This window comes from Agelaius tricolor, unplaced genomic scaffold (assembly GCF_023055355.1).
Source record: "Agelaius tricolor isolate 1412-34295 unplaced genomic scaffold, bAgeTri1.0.p SCAF_33, whole genome shotgun sequence".
Lineage (NCBI taxonomy): Eukaryota > Metazoa > Chordata > Aves > Passeriformes > Icteridae > Agelaius > Agelaius tricolor.
This window is the reverse complement of record NW_027269293.1, coordinates 3,280,673-3,298,023: the sequence shown is the minus strand read 5'-3', so window position 1 is coordinate 3,298,023 and position 17,351 is coordinate 3,280,673. Positions and strand designations below refer to the sequence as shown.

The 17,351-nt window shown below is 49.9% G+C and overlaps 1 protein-coding gene across 1 annotated transcript in view; it reads right to left on the bottom strand.

Moving 5' to 3' along the window:
- Positions 1-1,784: 1,784 nt before the first annotated feature.
- Positions 1,785-17,351, bottom strand: part of INSR (insulin receptor) — a 64,006-nt gene continuing 48,439 nt past the window's right edge. Inside the window, exons 11-21 of the mRNA XM_071452257.1 lie at positions 15,948-16,216; positions 15,619-15,761; positions 13,849-14,008; positions 13,444-13,543; positions 13,131-13,198; positions 12,269-12,498; positions 11,925-12,035; positions 10,883-11,042; positions 9,781-9,910; positions 9,430-9,564; positions 1,785-8,355 (exon numbers count right to left, since the gene is read on the bottom strand). Of these exons, the coding sequence (XP_071308358.1) occupies positions 8,001-8,355; positions 9,430-9,564; positions 9,781-9,910; positions 10,883-11,042; positions 11,925-12,035; positions 12,269-12,498; positions 13,131-13,198; positions 13,444-13,543; positions 13,849-14,008; positions 15,619-15,761; positions 15,948-16,216 (1,861 nt within the window). The 3' untranslated portion in view covers positions 1,785-8,000. The remainder of the gene's footprint in view (positions 8,356-9,429; positions 9,565-9,780; positions 9,911-10,882; positions 11,043-11,924; positions 12,036-12,268; positions 12,499-13,130; positions 13,199-13,443; positions 13,544-13,848; positions 14,009-15,618; positions 15,762-15,947; positions 16,217-17,351) is intronic.

Here is a 17,351-nt window from a genome sequence, read left to right as displayed (position 1 = left end):
CGAGGAGCAGCTATTGAGGCAACAGCTTCCTGTTCCCTTCGGGGAAAAACCGCTGTGTGTGCCCTGAAAACCCCGCACAACCAGCCCGGCCCGTGGGCTCCCTGCACCATGGCTCATTAGCCTCCTACACAGGGCTCCTCTTAACGAGTTCTTGGTCTTTGCCGTCATGGTTTGACCTTCAAGAGCAACAGGGACCACAAAGCCCAGCAGGTTCGTTTTACACAGGGTGAAGTGATAGCACAGCACAGAAATGCCCGTACTGACCATGTTCACCTGTACAGGAGAGAGGCAAAGGCTTCAGCTCCAAGGCAGAGCCCCTGCCCTGCTCTTGGCCAGCAGACAGAGCCCCTGGCACGTCCAGGCTCGGGGTTGTTGGCACAGCCATTCCCTCCTTCCCAACGAGCCCCGTGGGCTGAGGCACACACGCTCCTCATCCCAGAGCCCCGAGCACTCACCAGCCCCAGCCAAACCCTAATCAGAACAAGAACCACTCACACTCCAATTACTCAGAGACCGCAGCTTTGGCAGCATTTAGAATAGCAATTACCCTGTGCTCCAGGAAACCACAAGAGCAAAGAGGAATTAAGGTTTAATTTCTCTGAAGTCCACAAGAGCTCGATGAGCATCAGAGATCAGGGCAGCTCCTAAACACCAGGCAGCTGCTCTGGCTGATGGGATGGTGAGTTGTCCTTGGCTCAAACAAGGACAAGAGCTCTTTCCCTCCTGCCACGTGTCTGACACAGCTTGGGGGGTGCCAAAGCTGAGCTGTGCAGGCAGCCTGGAAGAGTGATGAGGGATAATGGCACAAGGACAGTCTGAGCCTCAGCAGCCTCCCCACAGTATCTCAGAGAGCCCAGTGAGAAGCAAACCTCCTGGGATAGCAAGTTCAAGTTTTGTGGCTTTGTTTATTTTTGCATTTTAGGATCCCCAGAGAACAAGCCTGTGCCAGAAGAAACAACTCCGAAACATCTTAAAATACCAGTTTGTTTATGATCATTCTCACAGTGAGAGAATCCTGGATAGGCTTAGGAAAAAAAATGGCACTGGTGGGGCCTTGAGTGCTGTATCCAGTTCTGGGCCTCTCACATGGAGGGGCTGGAGGGTGTCCAGAGACGGGAACAGAGCTGGGGAAGGGGCTGCAGAGTCAGTCCTGTGAGGGAGCTGGGAAAGGGGCTCAGCCCGGAGAAAAAGAGACTCGAGGGGATCTTCAGGCTCTGCACAACTCCCTGACAGGAGGGGGCAGCCCTCACCTCGCTGGGGCAGCCCATCAGGAGGGAAATCTTGGCTCTGGTGAAACAAAACCAGGTTTAAGTTAGAAACACCCCCAGAGGGGCCTGGGCGCACAGGAGGCTCCTGGGGCACACCCAGTTACAGCAGCTCCACCGCAGGACAGGGTGGGGCTGATGCTCTGCCTTTGATGCTTTAAAACCGGCAGGGAGGAGTCTGTTCCCTCCGAGGAGGGAGCACCTGCTCCACGCCCAGGAATAACAAATTCCATCACAGAGCTACAGCTCTCCGTGCTCCAGAAGGAATCCTGGCATCAAAGCTCACCCAATGGCACCAGAGGCATCATCCAGAGCCCCGAGGTGAGGACAGGGATCACCAGAGCCATCAGGTAGAGGAGTTCCACTGGCTTTACACTACAAGCCTACAGTGGGTTGAGCTGTGGGGTTTGCTTTTTTCCTTAACACCATTTATTTTGCAACTTATTCCAAGGTACAATTTTACTGCTTTCTCCACAGCAAAGCAGCCTTCATTGCTGCACAGATAGCAGACACAAAATGAACAGTTATTCTTGGATAATTTATTCAGAATTTTAATATAAACAGTTAATTGTTCAATATTCCGACACACAGCAAGGATTTTTTTTTACTAATCAAAGATTTTCTGTACATGTCACTGCTTGGCTCTTAGATATGAAAAGACTGAAAAAATAAATCAAGGGGGAAGGTTTTTCTCTTTTTTCTTCCTTTTTTAAAAAAATCATGGCACATTTGATCCTTTCAAACAAGAGGTATCTGCAGTACTATTTGTATTCTGGAACCTTAGATACGCAGAGGGAAAGGTGGGAGCAGCAAGAATGAACTGGGAAAAAAAAAATAAAAACCCCAAGACTTCACAGAACATCACCTAACATGTAACTGAAACCATCTGTGGTTTATTTAAGTGAAGCAGAGAGAATTTGCTTTGGGATGTGTAGGATGAAGCTGATGTCCAGTTCCCCCATCCTTGAGGGTCCTCAAATACAAACCAGTGTTGATAGTCCAAAAATAAAATCATTTCCCTAACTAAAGCAAAAGGTAATGCTTTCCCTGCTCAAATAACACTCTACCTCTGCAGATTTAGAAGTGGCCTTTCTAAAATTCTCCATCAGTTTTCATGGGACTCGGTTAAGGGAAAAGACTTGGAAGTGGGGATGGTGGAAGCGTTGGAATGCTGCTGGGAGAGTCTGGATTTACAGAGCTTTGGTGTTGAGTCCAGCTCAGAGCCCTCAGGTAAAGAGCCCTCAGCTCAAGATTTACTGGTGCTGCTGGGACTGACCAGGGGCTGGGACTCAGCTAAGCAAGAGCCCATATTTAATCTCCACTGATGGCTCCTCTTTAGCTGCCAGGACTATTCCAGGTCCTCCCAGCCACCAGACCCTGCTCCCAAGGGATCTTTCTGGGCTGAGAAAGGAGACTATTTAACACCACCAGTTGGAACACTAGAGTGGGAACAAAAGCACTACCAGGAACAGAATTTCTGGCTGATTGCAAATCTGTTGGCAAAAAAAGTAACAACACCATAGGAGTTAATACTAACTTTATTATACAATATTTAAAAAGTCACTTCTCTACCTGTCCCCTTACAGCTTGCATTGTGCTGCAGTGAATTTGCCCAAACTGCAAGAATAAGTGCTTCCTTCTGAGAAGGACAAGCAAATTCATTTTAAAAAGAAATACACATTTAATGACAGCAGATTTGCTAAAAATGGTTAACTTTAGAGTTGCTTTTCAACAGTCAGGTTCCTCCAAAAGTCAGCTGGATGATTGGCTTCACTCTTGTGATGCTCCTAACGAGGCTGAACACGTCAAGGCTTTACACTGACACTCACGGACAGAATCCAAGCAGAGGGAACACAGAGCCAAGCAGAAGGTAATAAAAAGGCCAAATTCCATTAAGTTCATACAAATACCAAACTAATCTTACGTCGAATTTCACGAAGTCACTATTTCCTGATTCCAACCCATTCCGCAGTTCCTTTCCCTGGACCACAGCACGCTCCGAGGGGCGGCGGCTCCTTGGGCAGGGCCGGGGTTCCTGCGAGCCCCCGGCTCCGAGAGGGTCACAGGGTTCATCTGCAGTTCTGAGCTCCCTCCAGGCTCTGAGCCCATCCCACACGGGAGCACCTGGCACTGCCTTGACAGTAAGGTTTTATGGCACAAAGATATTTCACGTTCTGGCTTGTAAAACAAGGTTCCAGTCTTGGTAGCGGGAAGGGCCCAGGACACCTCAGGGTCCATCTTCGTGTCACAGTGGTTTTGAGAGGGAACTTGACTGCCTCCCTCCCTCCCTCCCTCCTCTAAAGCAGAGGCTCAGCACCCTTCTCCCTCCTGTCATTTCCTATTTGCCTTCAGCACAGTCAGCTCAGTAACACAAGAAGCAACTTTTGAGATTTTTTTTTTTTCCAAAGAGATACCAACACTATAGCCAACAGACTAAAATTAAGCAAAGTGTCCCATCGCTGTAATACAAATTTAGGAGGAAAGAGATAAACTACCCATAAATTAAGAGTACCCTTTAGCAACCTAAAAGCAGCCTCTTCATACGCACACATCTGCTTTACCATCATCGCTGCAGCGTGGTCGAGTTCCCATCACCTTTCCCAACCCAGTGTTGGCACAGAGTTTATGTCTGAGCTCTTCTATTTTACAACACAATAGAGTATTTACAAGCAGCCAAGACAGACACGTTCCTAACCCAGCAGCCAAGCTTTGCAGTGCTGTGCTGGCCTGCCAGAGAAGTTCCAGATTGGCAAGAGCCGTTCAGGAAGTGGCAATTGAGTTTAATGTGGAAACCTTTCTGAGAAACCTCTCCAGCCTCATACTTCAGACGTTTTCTCAGTGAAAGCTCAGCAGAGCTCAGCTTCTTGCTCCTCCTAATTCACCAGAGTGAATTTCTGGCTATGTGGTGGTGCCAGACTGTGCCCAGGAGGCTCCAGCTGCTCCTGGACAGGCTGAGGGGTCTGTCCTGCTGCCTCATGCTGTGAGTGGGGCATTCTCTGCCCACAAAGGGCAGGAGCCAACCCTCCAAAGAATACTAATGCAAGGAAAGAAAGAGCTTCCCACTGCTGGCTGCCCTCCTCCAGCCATCCCACCTGCTCTCCTGCACCAGTGTTTGGTTCCTCCTAAGCAGCAGCAGGAGCAGCAAGTGTGGAGCTTCCACTGCAGCTGGGGAATCCTGCCCCATAAGGACGTGGCCAGAGCAAAGAGCAGCAGCTCCCCCAAGGAAGGCTCAGCACAGCACCCCTGCCCAGGCTGGGGTCCCTGGCAGCACCCCAGAGGTTTCAATAGCACTTGAGTCTCCACTTGCAGGAATTCTCTGAGCAGGAATCAGTGAGATCCAAGTGAGGCATTTGGGCATCCCTGGGACGAGGATCTTCCAGCAGCAGAGACCGAAGTGTCGGCTGTGAGCCAAGGAAGGATTTTCTAGCAGTGAGAGCTGGGCTTTGCGGGTGATGTTCATTTATTCTTCTTAATTCTACAGCTGAATGTGATCTGTAGCAGCCACGAGCAGCAACCACTAGTGTTATTTGTTTTACAGAGGAGAAACACAATACCCTCCCCACTGGTACCACACGCCTTCCCTCCCCCTGGGCACAAGGTAGGAAGGATGAGTAACCTTCACATAGTGCTGGGTACAAACAACTGCCCCGTTTGGTGCAGGGTGAAGGTGACACTGAGCCATGGGAGGGGACTGCCTGGCCATGGAGCAGCACACCCTCCCTGGCTCAGCCATCCGAGTGTTCAAACCATGTGTACTCACAGGGCCAACCAGTATCAACCACGGGGAAAAGCCACACCAATACAAGGTTCCAATGTTCCTTCAGGTAAAAGTTCTTCTATTCCCACAGTTATGATCACTGCCTTTGGAAATGGTATCAAAGCAAGGGTGTGCTGGGGAAGGTTTGTTTCAGGAGGTCACTGGCAGGACCTTGGGTCACCTGTGCACAGCAAGAAGAGCAGTGACCAAACCACCCCAATGCAACCCCAACAGCAAGGGCTGGTCCCCAGTCCCTGCTCCATGCTGGCACATGCTGATCCAAGAGGAAGCAGCCTGCTCCTTTTAGGTCATGAGTTCACTAAAGTCCAAACATTTAAATGGATCTTTTGTTCTTTTTTTTTTTTTTTTTTTAAAAATCACAACAGAACTAAGGGATGAGATCAGATCCAAATTTGTAAATGGGTTCATTGGCCACTACTGTTCAGATTAGGGATCAACAGTGATGGGCCATTCTCCTTCCCATTCCCTACATGAATGGTCCCTGGTATTGGAATCAGCTGATACTGATTTTCCCTGATCCACAATAGGTCCAGACCAGAATATTTAAACAGGTTTAGAGGTGTGTAGTATTAAAAAATATCCTTAAGAAACACTGAGGTAGACTGCACCAGAACAGGACAAAAATAATCCCACCACATCCACCTGCCAAGATTTTGCGGATACAAATTTACACGTTCCGTGTGTTTAAGAAAACTAATTGTTTGTTGCTTTTTTTTTTTACAGTGTTTTATATATTAAAATAAATAAAAAATTCTAATAAGAAAAACTTCTCTTCCTTAGAAAAGTGTGAGAATATGTCTTCTTTCCTGCAGTGTAGTATAGAGCTGCTAAACAGTTACAACTTTGTAAAGCAGAAGAAATGTAAACTAGGCCTTTTGAAATCCAAAGGTTCTCACCCATGTCTGGACTGTGTTTTCCACCCAAATTTGTGGAGCAACCTGTACCCTCCACCTGGGCCAAACCCATCAGCCTCCAGCAGCAAGGGGCCCAACAGCTCCCGGTGCTGCCCAGTCTGTTGTCCCCTCTTTTACGACTCTGGAAGTGCAGTTTTGGCCAGAAGCAGCTGGGGGCAGAGGTTCCCAGCACCAGCTGCATCCCCATGGACTGCAGCCCCTCTGCCTCGCTCACAGCAGCAGCACTGCCCGGGCTGGAGGCACTGCCCGGGCTGGAGGCACTGCCCAGCCCAGCGTTCTGCCCTCCCGAGCCAGGGCACCTCGCCTTCTCCTGGCAGAGAGCACAAAACAGATCTTGGGCTTCTCCAGGAGGAGAAGTGAAGGACTGAGCATCTCTCCCTGCTGTTCAAGCAGCTCCTGCATGCCACAGGCCACACATCCATCATCTTCCTTCCCTGCTCCTGTCAGCTCCATGCTACCAGCCCTGGGTGAGTTTCACCGTTATTCTTCAACATCAGCTCTGTCTTTGCAAAGAGCAACACGACAAAGCCCAGTCCCGACGGCGAGCGCTGACATCCCAGGAGTTCTGCAGTGGGAATCTCGGGGAACACAAGGCTGGAGGCCTGGGAGCAGCAGAGAGGCAGCAAACCACAGTCACCTCCAGGGTGCAGAGCCCAGAGCTTTGTGCTTCTCCCCTTCAGTGTCCCTTCCTCAGCTCCAGCTCGTGCTTGTCCTCTATCGCCGGCTGCATCTGCGGCACGGAAGGCAAAGCGAGGGACACGGGGGCAGAGGAGGAGCAGGACTTGAGGCCAGGATGTTCTGTGTCCTTCAGCTCCCAACACCCAAGATGGGGCTTCGACTGGAGCCAGCTGACTGTGTTGTATAAATCATGAAACTATTACAAAGCCTTGTCAAGTATGAACTGAACATGTGCTTCATCGCTCCTGCAAGGCTAAAATTAGTTCATTCTGAAATCTTTGGACCACTTTAAGACCAAACAATCCCCCAAAAACTCTCCCCGCCCCAAAAGGATCATAAACAGTCAATAATTTATATGAAGTTAAAATTTAAACTAAAGACATCTTTAAATATGTTACAACAAACAATATATATACTCAATGCTGTAAGGACAGAAAACTCCGTGTCTCAGGTCAGGGGACTCCTACTTCGTTTGGTCTTGAAAGTACCCACAAATCTCAGAGTTCTGCTCATTTAGCTCCCAGCACGTTTTCCTCATTTGTTAATGAGAGAAAACCTGCTCTCAAGAGTCCTCAGTATAAAAATAATCTGTTTAGGATTCAGTCCCTCCAGGGAAATAGGGAAAAAAGATAAGTACACACTTCCAAGAAGAGGAAAGCTCCTGTGAGAACAGAGAATCATAGAGTATGCTGAGTTGGAAAGGATCCACCAGGATCATCAAATCCAACTCCTGGCCCTGTGCAGGACACCCCGAGAATCCCACCATGTGCCTGAAAGCTCTGTAAGCTGTGTACAAAACCAGAAGTGTCTCTTTTGCTATCGGGTACACCCCACATGTTGATACTGCACACACACACACACACACCCACGCACGCACCCCGGGGCTTTCACCCCTTGAAAACAAAGTATGAAAGCAGCAGCTATTGGTCAATCTGAGGATCTGACTGATGTGCTGAATCCTTCAGCTGTAGTGGAGAGGCTGCCTGAAAGCCTGGAATTCTGCTGGAAATCTCTTGTTCCGCGCTGCTGGGCTGGAGCTCAGGCACCAGAGAACTTCACGTCTTCTGCTGGCAAACGCGGACGCTTCTCCTTCGGTTGAACTCGCACGGTCGCTTCCTGTTGTGAAACCATGGTTACAGAAGGGACAGCAGCCATGGAAACCTCTTCCATTTATGTTCACAGATAAGTCCACTGACAACCAGTCAACTTGGCAAAAAAAAAAAAAAAAAATTAATCGTAAGATGATTAAAAATCTGAAGAGTTTGTAGATGTGTGTCATACACTGTGGCAGCAATAACAAGAGTCCTGAGATTTGTGGAGGGGGGGAAAAAAAGCAGACACAACCCTTGGGCCAAACAGGAAGTGTTAGGAAGGACTTGACCTGGGCATGGAGAGAATCCGCCCGTTTTTCTTGCCACCGTTCATGTGAGTGTAAGGGATGTGCTCCTCATAGTTGCCCTTGAGGGCCATGGAGGGTCCATTGTCCCTCCCCAGTGCTTTGTCCCTCTGGGAGTACGAGGAGGGGTCGAGGGGAATGCTCTCCATGTTCTCGAAGTCCATCTCGTACTCCTCCGTCTCCAGAGGTTTGTTCTCCTCGCTGTAGAAGAAGGAGACCTCGTGGAAGCTGGGGTGCAAGTCCTCCTTCAGCATCTCGATGATCTCAATGAAGGTGGGGCGCATCTTGGGGTTGTACTGCCAGCACATCTGCATCAGGCTGTGCCTGCAGCAGCACAGAGCACAGTCAGGGGCAGCAGAAACAATCCCACGTGCAGAGCAAGCCTGGCACCCATGGCAGACCCCCCACCACCCACACCAGGCCTCTGACACCCCAGGTTGTTTGTTCTCTTTCCAGCCTTCACATCTGCCTGTAGATCCTGACACTCCTTTTTCTCTATTTCTGTCTAGATTAAAAATTCCTTCCGATTCCTTCAATTGTTCTTAACTTGGCTGCTGAAGGAAACAGGGCTGTGGTTCACAGACTCTGTGTGTGTGTGTGCACACGCACTTACAGCCAGGTCATCCTTTTTTAATTAATTCCCTTTTAATTTTAACTCAGCCTGAAAGATAACAAAGCTCCCAAAACTTCAAGGAAGATGGGAGGCTGGGCAGAGGACAGAGGTCCTGTAAACATCCCACCCAAAAGAAAGGCCTTCAGCAAGAGGTCACATGTTATCAGACACCATGGAGAAACAATTCACAAACACAAATAGAGTCTCAAACTGGAGTTTGTAACTGGCCATCAGACAAATGTCCAGCACAGCAGGCTTTTTTCATAGGGATACTCACAAAACATGTTTATTTTATGACTCTGGAAGTGCTGTTTTGGCCAGAAGCAGCTGGGGGAAGAGGCTACCAGAACCAGAGAGTTACCATCTGTAACTGCTTCCTTTTCCAGCCAGAGCTGCTTTCCCTCACAATTGCTCCAGTGTGACTCCTCACACAGAATCCCAGGATTACTGAGGTTGGAAAAGACCTCCCAAGATCATCCCAAGATCATCCTAAGTCCAGCCTTTCATCCACCCCTACCTTGTCCCCAACCCAGAGCACTGAGTGCCACATCCAGGCCTTCCTTGGACACCTCCAGGGACGGGGACTCCAAACCTCCCTGGGCAGCCCCTTCCTTGGATCACTAAGGATACTTGGGTGGAATTTCTGTGGGAGGTGCCTCACTAAAGCCTGGTTTTGTCTTCCCCAGTCAAAGAGGGTTAAGAGGTGCCCCAGGTCAGGTCATCTTTGTGGGCCACACTTCAGGCAGAGAGTGCAGCTGGGCTGGTTGTCCCTGCTTGACACTTACAGCCTCTCTGGGCAGTTGTCTGGCTGATCCAGGTATCCTCCATCCATGACAAACTTCAGCACCTGCTCATTGGAGAGCCCCTGGTATGGCTGCTCTGCCAAGCTGCTTATTTCCCAAAGGACAACACCAAATGACCTAAGGGAGAGAGAAAGCTCCTGGTGAGAACAAAACATCCTGGACTTATTTTGGAAAATGAACTTCTAAAGAACACGGCTATATTTTCATGGAAGTGTTTCAAAACAACAGCTTTGTTTTGTCTGTGCTCTGAGCAAGTCACTTTAAACTATGTGTGCTAAAACAAGGAGCTCCTGAGCTGGAATTGAGCATCTGGGATTGCAGAGGACAGCTTACCACACGTCGGAGTAGGTGGTGAACACCCCATCCTTCAGCGACTCCGGGGCCATCCAGCGCACGGGCAGCAGCCCCTTGCCCCCCTTGCGGTAATAATCCGTCTCGTAGATGTCCCTGGTCATCCCAAAGTCTGAGGGAAGCAATTGGGATGTGTTAAAAGCCTCTCCCTCCATCCTGCTTTTCCTGTGCAACATCTCCAGATGGATGTTGCCTTCCCCCCACTGCCAAAGCCCAGCCTGCAGTCATCTGTCACCTCGTGATTAATGGTCAAAACATTTCCCTTTTCCTGCATTGTTTTTCTACGGAGTCACAACAGAGACTCCAGAGTTAAATTTTTTGGTGACAGCTTCTATTCTAAACATTATTTTATTCATCCTCTGTAAGTAAAACAGAGCTCCCTTTGTCTGAAATCCCACTGCCCTGGCTTTAACTCCAGAGAGCTCTGAAAAATCACCACATAAAATCACCGTAACCTTAACACCACATTCTCTGACCCTGCAGGGGGAGGACACCCTGTTCTGTACCAGCACCTTTTCTGATTATTCAGCCATCCAGAAGTCTGTATCTTAATTCTCCCAGGATTCGGAATCATCTCCTACTGTGGGGTTCCAGGTTATTTTTAAATGTTGTATTTACTTATTACTAAAAGAGTTTGGGTTAAAAACTGGGTTAAATTACTTTTAAAAGCCACCTGACCCAATGAAAGGATTATCAGCACTGGGTTTGTTGTACCCAACTCCTTCTTTGTCTTAATCTCATGGAAGCAAAGAGCAGTAAGACAAACCTAGGTGGTTTAAGCTGGAAAGGTATCGAACTTTTAGGACAGATGTCCTAAAAGTACAGGGAATAGAGAAGGGGAGAATAGAGAAGGTGAGAAAAGCTGCTCTGACTCTACAGGAGATGTTGTTCTTATTGCAGTCCACACAATTCTGTCACAGAGAAGAAACAGAGGGAAGTGCAGCAATTTCCCAAAGGCAGACAGTGAGAATCACCCGTGTTTCACTCGTTGGTTTTACCAACTTGCTTTTACATCAAACACAATGCACAGAACCATCTCCTGATCACAGAATGGCCTGGGTTGGGAGGGACCAGCAGCACCTACCCCCGATTTTCACAGTGAAGTCCTCTGCCACCATGCAGTTGCGAGCTGCCAGGTCCCTGTGCACGAACTTCTTGGCGTTCAGGTAGGCCATGCCGTCGGCGATCTCCGCGGCCATCTGGATCATCTCCCTCAGCGTCGGGGGCGGCCGCCCGGGGTTATTCTGCCAGGAAAAATCACAGTCACAGAAAGGTTTGGGTTAGGTGTGACCTTAAACATCACCCAGTTCCCTGCCATGAGCAGGGAGCCTTGCTCCACCCTTCCAGCCTGGCCTTGGACACTTGCAGCTTCTCTGCGCAACCTGTGCCAGGCCCTGCCTGCCCTCACAGCCAAGAAGGTCTTCACAAAATCACATCAAATCTACCCCTTTTCAGCTTAAAGTCATTAGATAAAAAAGTATAAAACTCCAAATCTGTCAGAGCTCAGTGCATCCCTCTGGGTGTCCAGAGTTGCCAGGGACCCTACCAGGGGGCTTAGAGACCCTGGCACAGCCCAGAGCACCTGGGGATTTGATTGTGACCCCTGGAGCAAGTTACCAGCTTTGTGTGAGGACCTGAAAGTCACAGAAGTTTAAACAATGTAATAATAAAATATTCACAGGGTGAAAAGGTAGATTTTAGGATTTTTGGAATGGAGGTTTTGGGGACAAGATGGAGGAACTTGGGTGTGTCCAGTCCTTCTTCTTATCTACCTCCATCTTCTGCTGTGATGCTTGCACTTTGGGATTGGTTTAGAATAGAAGTGCACTGTCTAACATGGGTGATAGGTATTGGGAAGTAATTGTAAATATCTTATACGTAGTTTGTAGTAGAAAAAGACAACCCCTGAGCCTCGGGGGCGGTCAGAGTGCCTGTGGCTGCCCTGCTGAGCAGACCTTGGCTGGACAGAAAGAAAATTTTATAGATAAGATTTAATAAACAACTTCAAGACCAAAAACTGAAGAGCTCTGACTCATTCACGTATCTCGGGGCTGCAATTAACAACTAAGCCCACAAGACAGATCAAGTCACTGTTCCACAACAGACTCCCTCTCTCCTTTCTTTACCTCAGCTTCAGGCCTCAAAGAGCGCAGGTAACTTTTGAGATCCCCATGTGCCATCAGCTCCATGACCACCAGAGTAGGCTGTCCCTTGGAGACCACTCCGAGGAGGCGAACCTGGAAAAGGAGTGAGAAATTCCCTTGAGGCTGTGTCCAAACAGAGCTGAGAACAGCCCCACAAGGCCTTGTTAGGCTGAGAGGTTTAAAAAGAGCAGCGGCGAAACGACTTGGGCAGAACGGGGAATCCAGCAGGGAGAGACCCCAGCTCTGATGGATCAGCTGCCTTGGCCAGCTGATGGTTGGGCCCTGAAGGCACTGCAGAGCTGCGTGCTGAGGCAGCCAGCACTTACCACATGATGGCAGCTGAAGCCTTTCATCACAGAGGCCTCGTTGAGGAACTCGATGCGCTCGCGCAGGCTGGCCGACTCGTTCACCGTCTTCACGGCCACGCGCGTCTCGGGCTCTCCCTTGACGATGTCCTTGGCAATGCCCTCGTACACCATCCCAAAGGAGCCCTGGCCCAGCTCCCTCAGCAGCGTGATCTTGTCCCGAGGCACCTCCCACTCGTCAGGGACATAAACTGTGGGGCACAGGGGAACATTCTGAGCTGAGCATTGTGGTGCTGTTTGCAGCGGGCTCAGGACGAGATCAGAATTTTGACTTTATGTTTTAGAAGGCTGATTTATTATTTTATGATATATATTATATTAAAGAAAATGATATATTAGAGCTATACTAAAAGAATAGAAGAGGGAAGGGAAGGGAAAGGAAGGGAAGGGAAGGGAAGGGAAGGGAAGGGAAGGGAAGGGAAGGGAAGGGAAGGGAAGGGAAGGGAAGGGAAGGGAAGGGAAGGGAAAGGAATTTTGTGACTGCTCACAGCTTCGACACATGTGGCTGTCATTGGTTATCATGGATTAATTAAAGATGCATTTGTTGCATTCTACAGCAGCAGATAATTATTGATTACATTTTGTTTCTGAGGCTTCTCAGCTTCTCAGGAGAAAAGATTTTTGCAAAAGGATTTTTCATAAAATATGTCAGTGACAGAGCATCTTCTGAAAGACACTCCCGCAGCAGCTTTGGGTGGTGCTGCCAGATTGAGGGGGGGTGAATTCTACAAAAGGACCAGAAAACCCCACAAAAACAACCCCCAGCCCATCCTGCTGCACTGACTGCAAGATTACACAAGAAAGAAGCCCTGGTTGCTCTCACCATCACTGGCACTGATGTACTCAGGGTTGGAGGATGCATACAGGGGTCCCGTTGGTCCTTCGGTTTGTCTGGAAGAGACACAAAACCCTCAGCACTCTGCAGCCTCTGAGGTGAGGGCAGTTTGGTCAATCCCCAAAGCATGCAGCAAATAAACTGTCCCCATATGGCACAAACTATTTCCTGCACTTATATTAATGCTGCAATCACTATGGAAATTAGAAAACTAAACAAAAACTGACTCCCAACAAAGCAGCAAAACTTTTGGATGTAAGTTTTGGTGTTTCTGGTGAAAACAAGAGGAGACTGCACTCACCTCTTTTTCACAAGCACGTAAGCAGCTCCAATAATTCCAGCAATTATTATGGCAAAAATAATAGGAACAATGATAACAGCAATATTTGGCTGAGCATTCACTAAGAGAGAAAGAGAGAGTTGGAGATATTATACAAGTCCAAAATAAAAATTTTTTCCTCAATAAAATCGCCCCCTTCAATAAATTGGAACCAATACAAAACTAGAAGCAATTTCACATCAAAATGTGAGGCTGGTCAGAATGAGGACTAATAAACAAAAGCCATGTGTTTCCAAGTGATTTCAGGTTCTTGACAACAGATGTATTTGGTAAACATTTAGTGACTCCCTGCTTGCTACACCCCATCCTCCAGAAATAACCCGAGTTTCTGTCGGGGACTGAAAGTCCAAAATGAAATGAACTCACAGTAATCAGCCACGTAGAAGTAGGTGGGCTCTGTCCAGGAGCCGTTCCCCGCCAGGGAGGTGGCTCTGATCCTCACGCTGTAGTTGCCAGGCTGCAGCCCCCGCAGCCTGCAGCCGCCCTCGCTGGCAAAGTGCTTGCGGGACACGCAGAAATGGGCCTCCTGTGGGGACAGGGCTGTGCCAGGCTCCTCCTGCAGCACCTGGGGCTCCCTGACAGCTCCCGGGGCTCCCTGACAGCTCCCGGGGCTCCCTGAGAGTTTCCTGGAGGTTCCTGCAGCACCCGGGGCTCCCTGACAGCTCCTGGGGCTCCCTGACAGCTCCCGAGGCTCCCTGAGAGTTTCCTGGAGGTTCCTGCAGCACCCGGGGCTCCCTGACAGCTCCTGGGGCTCCCTGACAGCTCCCGGGGCTCCCTGAGAGTTTCCTGGGGCTCCCTGAGAGTTTCCTGGAGGTTCCTGCAGCACCCAGAGCTCCCTGACAGCTCCTGGGGCTCTCTGAGAGTTTCCTGGGGCTCCCTGAGAGTTTTCTGGGGGCTCCTGCAGCACCCGGGGCTCCCTGACAGCTCCCGAGTCTCCCTGAGAGTTTCCTGGAGGTTCCTGCAGCACCCCGGGCTCCCTGAAAGCTCCCCAGGACTCCTGCAGCACCCAGGGCTTCCTGAGAGTTTCCTGGGGGCTCCTGTAAGATCCAGGGCTCCCTGACAGCTCCTCAGGATTCCTGCAGCACCCAGAGCTCCCTGCGAGTTCCTCCAAGCTCCTGCGGCTCCCTGAGAACTCCCTGGGGCTCCTGCAGCACCTCCCCAGCTGGCAAGCACACACCCAAGGGCTGTCAGTCTGCTCCAGGTTAGTGGTTTGTGCTGGATTTGTGCTTTGCAGGGCAGTAGGTCAGGTTACAGAGAGCAAGTGCCATGTGCTGCCCTGGTTCTGGGCCTGCACTGGGGAGTGCCACTGTCCCTGTGGCACTGACACCAGCCCTGTCCCCACTGCACTGACAGCAGCCCTGTCCCCACTGCACTGACAGCAGCCCTGTCCCTGTGGCACTGACAGCAGCCCTGTCCCCCTGGCACTGACACCAGCCCTGTCCCCCTGGCACTGACACCAGTTCTGTCCCTTGGGACTGACACCAGCCCTGTCCCCCTGGCACTGACACTGATGCCATCCCAAGCTTCCAGAGGAGACAAATTCACCAGTGAAATTTTGAATTCCTTTAGTTGTGCACCAGGAAACCCAACTAGTCAGGGCACTGCAAGCACAAGGACTGTCAGGTCCTAAAGAGCTCCCAGGGGCAGCCACTTCTCCAAAGGTGCTGTGACACCAGAACCTCCCACCAAAGGTGCTGGGACACCAGAACCTCCCACCAAAGGTGCTGTGACACCAGAACCTCCCACCAAAGGTGCTGGGACAGAACCTCCCACCAAAGGTGCTGGGACAGAACCTCCCACCAAAGGTGCTGGGACAGCAGAACCTCCCACCAAAGGTGCTGTGACAGAAGCTCCCATCAAAGGTGCTGGGACAGCAGAACCTCCCACCAAAGGTGCTGGGACAGAAGCTCCCACCAAAGGTGCTGGGACAGCAGAACCTCCCACCAAAGGTGCTGTGACAGAAGCTCCCATCAAAGGTGCTGGGACAGAAGCTCCCATCAAAGGTGCTGGGACAGAAGCTCCCACCAAAGGTGCTGGGACAGAAGCTCCCACCAAAGGTGCTGGGACACCAGAACCTCCCAGCAAAGGTACTGGGACAGAAGCTCCCACCAAAGGTGCTGGGACAGAAGCTCTCACCTCGGTGTCCCCAAGGCGCCCGTAGTTCACCTCGTAGAGCACGATGAGGCCGTTGGGCTCCTTTGGCTCCTGCCACTTCAGATGCACTGTGTTCTTCTCCACCAGCTCATGGGACACTGGGCCAACAATGTCATCAGCTTTAGCTAGAACCAAGTTCAAGATCAGGTTTAGTTTCATGTTTTTGGGCAAAATTCACACCTCACCCATCCTCCTTTCCCACCGGGACATACGGACAGCCCCTCTCTTCCACATTGCAGCTGCCTCCCGTGGGAAAAGCAGCATTTTGGGAGGAACCACCAAGGCACAGCAGGGCTGAGGGGCAGAATCACCTTCTGGCATGGTCCTGGCACTGACATAGGCTGCCACGCTGCAGCGGGACTCCTGGGCGTCGTGGTTGCAGGCGTGCAGCTCGATGCGGTAGCCGGTGAAGTGGCGCAGCCCCGAGATCACCAGAGACTCCTTGGACAGCACCTTCTCAAAAGGTTTCTGCTCCTCTGCACCCTCAGCTGCTGCTGAGTTATTGGGGGAGGATGGGATGGTGGGGAACACCACGGTGGAGTTTGCCACAGAGCCCAGGTCTCTTCGTTTTCTCGATGGCCTGTTGGGCAACACGGTCACCAGGTCAGTGCCACAGCCAGTGCCAACACATGCAGCTGGACAGGAAGGGTCCAGATGGCAGAGCTGAGTGCCACTGAAAACTCCAACTCTGAGTGCCACTGAAAACTCCAACTCTGAGTGCCACTGAAAACTCCAAACTCAGATCTTTGCTGCTGAACTGAACTTTCCACTCCCACCTCTGATTACCAGGCCATGATCAGCCCCAACAGGGATTTGCTCTCACAGGTCTCTGCCACCTTCCCTGCTTCCCTCTGCCTTCCCTGGTGCAATTCTCCTCTTACAGCAAAAGGCACCAGCCAGAAAGCAGAGTTTGAGATGTCCTGATATTTGCAAAGCAACAAAGAAATTCAGGATTTTTTTTTTTTTTTAACCAAGACACGCATCTTTACAAAATTCTGTATCTGCACAACTGCACACAGGGAGATAAAATAAAAATAAACCAACCCAAGCTTCAAGTGTTTGCTTGAGAATTCAAGTTCCCCTGGGTCTCTCAGCTGAGTCTAACTTTACCAGGTTGCCTCACAGATGCCTGGGGCAGGGTTGCAATGCTTTGGAGCTGCAGCCTGAGCACACCAGGTCACACCACAGCCCCACTCAGTGACCTCAGATGTGCCACATGTCCCAGGTGTCACCATCTTGCATTTTTAAAGCAAAAGGCCACTCTCCCAGCTCTCTGGAATACATTTGCCACTCTCACCCCCAAGGCTGAACCTCGATGGATACACAAAGCATTTTAACCTCTTCCCAAGAGATCAAATCTATTAAGTCCTTTTCAAGGCATGCATTTAGAACTCATGATTCTGATTATATATTCACTGTGTGGTTTTGTTAACCAAATGTTGCTCCTCAGGTTATTGCATTTCCATCTGAAAATGTGATTTTTTCACTTGTAAAACCAGCACCTGCAGTGTGACCATGTCACCTTCCCTGTCTGCACTGAGTGCCACCAGTCAGTTTTAATATCAGGTTTTGTCAGCAAATAAACAGAATAAATTCAACAGAATTAAGAAACATTCAAAAATTTCATTTTCTTGGCAAGGAAAAAAAAATATAAAAAGAAGGGATCAGTACCAAACCAAAAGTGCTCAATCTAACACTCTTATGTGCTGCCACAT